Raw genomic sequence first — 8,995 nt, 5'->3', positions numbered from 1 at the left:
TTCACTTCCTTTCTGTTTTTCTGCATTTCAATTGTTAACTCATTTAGAAAGGAAGATGCATAAACATTAGGTACTGCATGGTTAGTTGAGGTAGAACCTTCATGGAGAGCAAGATTGTTATGCTTGGCGATTCCATCTTGGGATACTTGATCGACAACACTTCTTTCAATTATTTTTACCAATGTGAGCACTGATGGTGGCACCAGTGAAGGCACGGACATTTCACAAATCCTAGCAGATCACTTTTTGTTAAACCTTTTGAATCAAAATGGTTTTCCCCCATTTCATCACTATTCTAATTAACTAGATATGTAACCAAAACAATATTTCATTTGAAACAAATTTCAATATTTAGAGATGATTGAGCCGCCAGTTTATATTCAAGTATCAAACTATCTAATTAATAGGTTATACGTATATTTCATCCCACTTCATTTTGAATTTTGAATTATTTATTAAAATAATAATTAATTATGTTGATTAAAATAATAAATTATATCATTTGTTAAAATACTTTTATTAATTATAATTAGCAGTATATTTCATCTGGGTTCATTTTGAATTTTGCATTATTTATTAAAATAATAATTAGCTATGCTGGTTAAAATAATAAATTATATCATTTGTTAAAATATTTTTATTAATTATAACTAGCAGTGTAGTTGATTGAATTAAAATACAATAAATTAAAATATATTGGTGAAAAAATAACCAAATGCTGTAATCGTAATCTAAAATTTAATTTAAAAAAGTTTGATCATACACTATATGTATTTTTCACCAACCCTATAGGAAATTTAAAAATATCTTTATCTAAAAAAAGTAACCAAATGTTATAATGGTAATCTAAAATTTAATTTAAAAAAATTTGATCATAATCTTTATCTAAAAGCTATCTTCAAGATGCTCAACTCTATAATTATTTAAAAGCTAATATTCAACACACTCATTACTTTGTTAAATTAATGACTTCGGAACGCTGTCAATTCCAAACACACCCAAATAAAACCAATTAGAACTAAAAATACACCCAAAAGATAACTTCCAAAAAAAAGGATAATTTCAAATTTTTTAAAAAGAACATCTTTCAATTTTATGCTTTTTATAACCAAATATAGACACATAAATCAAATCAATTAAACATTACAATTTAATTTTACAGTGATGATATAAAAATTGGTATCAAAAGATAACTTCCAATAAAGGATAATTTCAAATTTTTTAAAAAGAACATCTTTCAATTTTCAAATCTTTTAAAAAGGACATCTTTATGGTTTTTATAACCAAATATAGACGCATAAACCAATTATAGTCGTGCATCTCATCACATTGTGAATTTATCTCATCACATCATCAATTTTTATTGGATTATAATTTCTATTGGATTATAGTTTAAAACTACTTGTCAATGTGTTACCTTTAATCTCTTGTAACAAATACACCATGTCAAAAAGTAATTTGCAATTTTTTCCTAAATTAAATCATTTCAAAACAGCCCTAACATTATTTAGAAATTAACCAAGCAGCTTAAGATGGACACAATTTTTGCTAGAAACGACACGTCTAGGCATTATTTAAAATGTAGAATATGATAACGAGTTTATTTGATGCCATGAAAATCAAACTAGTACTCATTCAGTTACTTTCTAAGTACCAGGTTCAGAAACACCAATATTCTATCCCATTATCTTGCCTCGTTCTATAATAAATATATGGACACAAATAAAATGGTAACTATGGCTAACTCTTCATGTATGCAAAAAAAAATTGCTACTCAGTACTGAGATTCTCCAATCAATGATTTTAATATACCGACTACAGCCATTTACAGAATTGAATAACCATTTTCACCCGTACTTCAGAATCAAATTTAGATCATTTCAGTCTAAGTAGCTTTCTCAACTTGCACCACTCTGTACATCAGAACCTTGCCCTACGCCAGATACTTGAAGGTGTTTGGGTTATCTTTGTCCCTCTCCAAGTAGTCCCGAGTGATGAGATCTTCAATCCGCTTCTTGATTGCTTTGATATCAGGCTACATATTCAATTCCAAAAATCGCAAATTAAAATGTGAAGCTAACCGAAATTTATACAACAATTAAGGTTCTGCATCAAAACCTTATTTACATTAACAATATTAACTCAAGCAAATATTTACCTTGAACATGCGGCCCAACTGCTCAACGCACTCCGAAACTAATTGTTGATGGCCCAAAACTTTTCTACTCTTCATAATACGCACAATTGAAGCATCAATAGCATATCGCCTGTCTTTGTCAACATCTTCAATAACCTTCTTCCTTTCATCAACAGGTGGCAGAGGGATCTATGATCAACAAAAATTCAGATGTTTTATTAACGGGAAAAAATTGAACCTGGCTAACAAAGTTTCTAAATCTAACAGCAGTTGAAAGTAAATACAAACCTTTATCCTTCTCATTTTATCAGTAAATTTGGAATTGAACTCAAAGCTGTCATTTGGGGATATTGTTTTAGTGTTGGGCTCCTTAACAAGTATCTTATATTTTGCGCATGCCAGAGAATGAAGTAATCTCACTACGTCATCGTGAGTCAAATTCAGCTGAGTCATAATCTCTGAATAACTCAACTTATCCGCAGTGTTGAACAGTAGCAAGGCAGCAGCCTGTAATACAATTTTCAAAATATTTTTTTGTCATAATAATCAGCATAACAGAAAAGGACAAATCTTTGAAAGAGAATTACCTGATAGGTTGAGACAATTAACTCAATGGTTTTTGGTTCAAACCTACCAATGATGTTGCAAGTTCCCAGTGAGTAAATCCATGAAAGTTTTCTATGTTTTGTCCTTGTTTCATAAAAGCCCTTAAAAACTTCCACACACTTCACCTGAAACAAACAATTGACCCTATTAGAGTGTAAAATAAATGTCTTCATCAGAAAAGCACTAATGGAAACTTAAATAACTACTATTGGCAGTATGCTCCTACCATTTCTGAAGGGAGGTTGAGATCAAAAGATTTATAACTCGGCCAAAATCCTGTGGTAAGAACAGTAACTGTCAAGTCAATTCCAGGATTTATATGTGAATTCTCACTAAGGTATTCCTGAAATTTCATCTGATGGTCCCTAGCCAATGTCAAGTCTACCACCTGAAATTGCACATTTAGAGTATATCCTCAAATTCAAAAACTGAAAAGAAAAACAAATACACCAAAGAATTAGTTTAGCCTGGAAACAAAGCCAACTAACCATTCCCTCCATCTTTGATGTGAACTGGCCACCACATTGCTGCTTTAACTTTGTCAAAATACACTTCTCATGTTCATCATTGGCACTTCTGTCAAAAAGTAATCTTCGGGCAAGCTTCTTCCTGTAAATATAAAATTACTCAGAAGAGGTTCACAAAATAACAAGAAACCTAAACCATACAAGAAATGTAAGTTTAGAATCTGACCTGTAAAATTCTGCAAAGAGATCCTTGTCACTGATATATGCAAGCAGCTTGACTATCTGTAAAAAATTAAACTTAATCAGCACAAAGCATACTGATGCAAAATCTGAAAAAGAAAACCTAACCGGTCAAAAGCTACCTTCTCAAGTGTTTCTTCAATGGCTTCATCACTCAGCTTCTCACTTCCACCCTTTTTAAGGATATTATCACAGAATGAAGATAATAGCTCCGCACTGGAACTACCGGCAACAGTTTTATTGCAGAATACCTCAAATGCTTCCTTCAATGCCTGGAAAATAAATTGATTCAGACAAAAAACATGATTTCCTGAAAACAAATTTTTCATTTGAGGTGAACTCCCTAATGATTGGTGACACGTGGACTTCTGGAATGAAATACATTACAAGTATTGGCAAGAAAACAAAGACACAGTCTATAAAAAATTTACCAACTTCCAAACTAACCCTAGTTATGTTTCTGCCCCTTCTTCCGGATCTATACATCCCTTGGTAAGTGATTCCTATATTTACAATTTCTATAACTAACTTCTCCCTTTCACATTCTTCCCCATATACCCCACTGTTACACCAATTATATAAACAATTTTAGGCCCATCACTTTAGATTACCCATTGGACCATAGTTAGTGAGAGGCCAAAATGAAATATGCAAACCATTCTATTGTTTAGTATGTTATTCAAAGAAGCATCAACATACCTTGTGGAACAAAGTGTGATTCATGAAGCAATTATTAACGTATGCCATATACTTGTCATGGAGCTCTATGAGTTTTCTGACAAGGACCTGCAATTTAACACAATGAACCTTCAGACCTTTTCTAGCTATTGTAACAATGAAATATAATAAAAATAATAATGAGTGAGGGGACTTGCTTGATCCTGAATGCCAGAACCGCTTGTAGTTTTCTGGAGAGAATAAACATGAAGATGTCAGCAATTAGAAGATTTGAACAAATTTAGATGCACTAGTGTTATTAGAAATAACACATGGTAAATTGCAAGACTTCTATACCAATGTAGAAGGGAATACCACAATAACACTTTGTTACATTAACAAATAATAATGCCAACATCTAAAATTCTGATTCTATCTTGATTGAAAATTTGTTAAACATAAAGTTTTATACTAATGTATGACGTATTACAGCATGCATAGTTAGAAAACAAAAAAAAAATTAAGAAAATAACGACACAAGACAGACAATTAAAAAATGTAATAGAAAGATAGGAATGCATGAGGCAGGGTCTCATACAGTTTTAGGGTTTCATGCCCTTTTTTGGCTGGGTTTGGGTTGGGGTCAAGTGACCCAAGTTCCTTTCTCCCATTCACAAAAACAAACTGTCATTTTCTGCTACAGAAAGAAGCCACAAGTTCGGCGCCAATTAAAATCTGACATGGCACCGCCATTTGACATCACTGGTCATATACAGAAAAAAAACTAGCATAGCAAACTTATGGCATGGCTAGCTTGAGCCAGAAACAATGATCTATCAGATAACACCAAAGCAACCAGTCCACTTAACACTGAGTAGGTAACATGAAGCAGTAGATAAAATACTAAAAAAGTGAGATTATTCAGGCATGTACTAAACCTGATTGTTAGCACTTTCTTCAGCCAGTTGAACCAAAGTTGTACCCTCATCTGTAATATGCTGCAATCATACAATAATCATAATACATCATTAGAGAAAGACTAAAAACAAAGACAAAATCTAAACATATAGCATTAGGCAATGACGTAAGAAAACCAACCTGCTTGAATACATTGGCAACAGGATCCAGTCCTTTAGGTATTTTATGGTAAAGTCTATACATCCTAGAGAGATCATCCACCTAGAAGTAAACCAATTTAAGTTAATGAACAAAATATGCATAGATAAACCGACGAATAGTGCCGTTTTGGTAAGAATGCCAAATAAAAGTTTTTGCAATTTGATTTTGCATGGGTATTGTAAAGTAGAATTGCAAGGAAAATTTTAAAAATCTATGAAGTACCACATGCTAAATCTATTTTTTGTAGGTTCAATTTAGGGATAAGGTTAAAGTTTTACCAAGCCTCACCATTTATTATTGATTCTAGATTAGATAAGAGAATACAAGGTCGCTTTGCAACTCAAAAAATATGGCATATTATTTAGGGCCATATGATTTTGCATGGGTATTGTAAAGTAGAATTGCAAGGAAAATTTTAAAAATCTATGAAGTACCACATGCTAAATCTATTTTTTGTAGGTTCAATTTAGGGATAAGGTTAAAGTTTTACCAGGCCTCACCATTTATTATTGATTCTGGATTAGATAAGAGAATACAAGGTCGCTTTGCAACTCAAAAAATATGGCATATTATTTAGGGCTATATGACAGAAACAAAGGGTTTTTTTTTACTTTCAAGCAGTTAAAAATCTATACTGAGATTAAACTGGCAGAAGACCACCAAACAGAAAAGTAAGATAAAGCAGTCAAATACCTTATCATCTCTAAGCAAGGCACGGCAGCCTGAGTGCTCCTTCTCAAGTAACTGATTAGCACGCTTTACCAGCAATTCGTGTTGCACTTTCTATTAAAATCAAAGGAAAAAAAATAAGTGGAGCATAAGTATTTTTCATTTTGATGTTCACTTTTACAGGACAATTTTTGTATGCCTTGATCTGAAACCAACACAATACAAGAGAGATTGATATTACCAATAAGGAATATATCTGTTATTATAAAATTCAATCACTACTTTGATAATTATTAGTATTAGTAACATTCACTTTGAATACTTCACAATCTCATAACAGCTCATGCAAAATAGTCTATTTATCAAAATAAAGATGTACGTATTTGCCATATAAAGCATCCTAATGATCGTTACCATGCTAAATGATGTCTACTAAAGTTACACATATAAATGGAGTTGAGATTATATAATAGTAACATTTACTTTGCACACTTCATTTACTCTAACTCACATAAAATGGTATATTTGTCAACATAAAGAACTATAATTTTGTCATACGAAGTGTCCTAATCATTATCATTGTGAATTAAGTATGCCTGCTGCAAATGCACAGATGAACGGATCCAACAAAGAAGGGGGGGAAAGTGGGAACTTATCTTGCTTCATCCAATAAAATTTTAAAATGAAAACAAGATATGGTCACATTTGCACTTACCTCTACCAGTTTCTGCTCAGTGCAAGTATGCAAATACTGAGACACTCTTTCTCTCTCACGTCTCAAACAATCCTCAGCCTGTGCGATTTCATACATAAAAATTGTTAGCACACTAGCAAGTAGAACTGGCATTGAACTATTTATATTTTTAATATTTAAACACATTAAACAAAAAATAAGAGAGATTTTAAAATTATGAAAGTGATATACAAAATATTAAAATTATATAGATGTGGGTACTTTTGAAATTGCACATCAAAGTGAAGGCATGGCTGGTGTCTTTAACATGCTTGTGTGGATTTGTGGTGAGTCCACAAATCCCCACAAACAAGATACAGCTAGCTAACACCCAAGGCATAATACAAACAGACTAACCTTTAGCATGTAATCTGGGCAGGAGTCAGACTCAATCCAGATTGTAGCTTTACTTCTGTAGTAATCAGCAGTATCATCAAGCATCTGCACCTCAAAATCTCGTTCATAACGCTCCATTTCACCCAGACCGATCTCAACAAATATATCAAGAACATTTTTTAACAATGATCTATCAATTTGTTCGCCCTCACGTTCTTTGTCAATCTGTAACATGTAGTAATGAACCATGGTTATATCATATGTATCATCAGCAACAAAGTCTATCTTCACAATGTAGATTGATGAACTTACAAGAGTTATCACAGCTTTACTAGCATTAGCTCGCACCTCCATGTAAACCTGTTATTAATGAAATTAGGTGCATGAGAATAAATTAACATTTACAATACATCAAGTAATGATTGAGGGAGACAGCAGTATTGCCCATCAGTGCATGGTCGTAAATACATTTATACCAAGTCTAAGCAATAAAAGACTGACCAAATCACGGAAGGCAGAAAGCCCAACTACATTGAGTGGATCCAGGGAGCGCCGCGCAACAAAGTAGCGATCAAGATAATGAAAGAAGCGTGAAAGCCACCTAACCAAAATCTTATGGTTCAACCATCTCTGCACAAGCTCCCTCAGCATGAATTCATGATGCTTATCTCTTACAGCAGACAAAACCTAACAATAAAATAAGTAGAATTAGAAAAACTGTATCAGACAAGTCATATATGACGAACAAAAGTCAAACGAAAGTTAAAACAGTAAAGTAAGGAAAAAAACATTAACAGTGGAAGTTCCCTACCGTCAATCTAATGTAGTCCTCAAAAACACCCTTGTATCTGTCATACAGTTCTTGTGAATAGTCATTTGGTGGCTTCTGAGTACACATGTTATAAATGGTTCTGTGATGGTTGATTTAAGGAAAAACAATCAACAAAATCCAAAACTAATCATAAATAAATAATACAACAAAGTAACTAGGCTACAAACAAAGAACAGTTATTTCTGTAACAGTAAATGAAATCCATTATTATAAGGATACGTATATAACATCATGTATTCCTCTGAACTGAACTGAGATTCTGATAATCCTTCAAGAATTTTCTTCAATTTTGTAATTCCCTTCTGCATATAGGCCCAACCTTGATCTAAATCAATGGTTTTCCTGTCCGTCATGGCTACAGAAACATCAAAAACAATCAAAAACAATCAAAAACATCAAAAACAATCAAGAACATTCAGACTATGCATTACTCTATCAATCAATAATCAAATATCATTACGAATGTAGGTTTCAAGCATAAAATTGACAAAAAAAGTTTAAAATAAACACGACTACGTGAATTTCAATACCTAATGCGCAAACTAAGACTAAACCCTAGCATCACAAAAACAATCGGTGCGATTTCGAACAATGCACATCACGAGTATATCAAATAATAACGAATAAACATCAAATCATAAACCCTAAACCCTAAAACAAGATAACAAATCAGAGAGAAAAATAACGAGAACGCGATTATCAACGACAATGAAGAATTCGATGGAAGAGAGAGTAATGCAAACCCTACCTGGAGCGATGAATGAGAACGATGGATGTAGGTGTGTATTCAAAAGCAATAGGGTTTTGGCGGTGAAAAGTGGTTTATGCTTGATGTGTTATAGTTTCTCTGATTCTGAGAAAAGGGTTTAAATAATGAAAAGTCGAAGCTTAGAGAGATTGATAGATATATAAAGATTTTCTCTCTATTTTTTTGCGCATAAAATTCGATGAGTTTGTTGGATTTTATATTTTTGCGTCGCTTTGTGTTTGATCTTCTTTTTTTTTATTTCTTCTTGGTTAAGGCAAGGCAAGAATACAATAGATCAATATTAACTATTTAATTTAAATACTAAAAATATTTAACTTTGATTATATAAATTTATATTTATATAAATAATAAGTTTTGATTAGTTGATAGTCAAAAAAATAATAATAAATCTTATTTTTTATTTGAGACATTTATTAAAATTGGATTTTGC

The 8,995-nt window shown here is 32.3% G+C and overlaps 1 protein-coding gene across 1 annotated transcript; it reads right to left on the bottom strand.

The window, feature by feature from the left end:
• Positions 1-1,570: 1,570 nt before the first annotated feature.
• LOC127132707 (cullin-1) lies at positions 1,571-8,791 on the bottom strand. The gene is made up of 20 exons (XM_051061672.1): positions 8,545-8,791; positions 8,016-8,151; positions 7,776-7,875; positions 7,466-7,651; positions 7,277-7,324; positions 6,986-7,189; positions 6,611-6,688; positions 5,920-6,009; positions 5,206-5,286; positions 5,046-5,105; positions 4,326-4,358; positions 4,150-4,236; positions 3,573-3,722; positions 3,437-3,492; positions 3,232-3,352; positions 2,970-3,131; positions 2,725-2,868; positions 2,426-2,644; positions 2,159-2,326; positions 1,571-2,035 (listed from the first exon to the last, which is right to left on the bottom strand). Exons 2-20 carry the CDS (start codon positions 8,147-8,149, stop codon positions 1,934-1,936), a joined length of 2,223 nt encoding a protein of 740 aa, XP_050917629.1. The 5' UTR covers positions 8,150-8,151; positions 8,545-8,791; the 3' UTR covers positions 1,571-1,933.
• Between the last annotated feature and the right edge of the window lie 204 nt (positions 8,792-8,995).

Source organism: Lathyrus oleraceus, chromosome 3, assembly GCF_024323335.1.
Source record: "Lathyrus oleraceus cultivar Zhongwan6 chromosome 3, CAAS_Psat_ZW6_1.0, whole genome shotgun sequence".
NCBI lineage: Eukaryota > Viridiplantae > Streptophyta > Magnoliopsida > Fabales > Fabaceae > Lathyrus > Lathyrus oleraceus.
This window is presented reverse-complemented; position numbering and strand designations above follow the sequence as displayed.

What these genes read in the sequence shown, in the direction of transcription:
- LOC127132707 (XM_051061672.1), bottom strand. Translation starts at nt 8,149, where the DNA reads ATGACGGACAGGAAAACCATTGATTTAGATCAAGGTTGGGCCTATATG. An exon ending in TTGCCAATGTATTCAAGCAG is followed by an intron (nt 5,106 to 5,205) that starts GTTGGTTTTCTT and finishes GTATGATTGCAG; the next exon opens with CATATTACAGATGAGGGTAC. An exon ending in ATAAAATGAGAAGGATAAAG is followed by an intron (nt 2,327 to 2,425) that starts GTTTGTATTTAC and finishes TGTTGATCATAG; the next exon opens with ATCCCTCTGCCACCTGTTGA.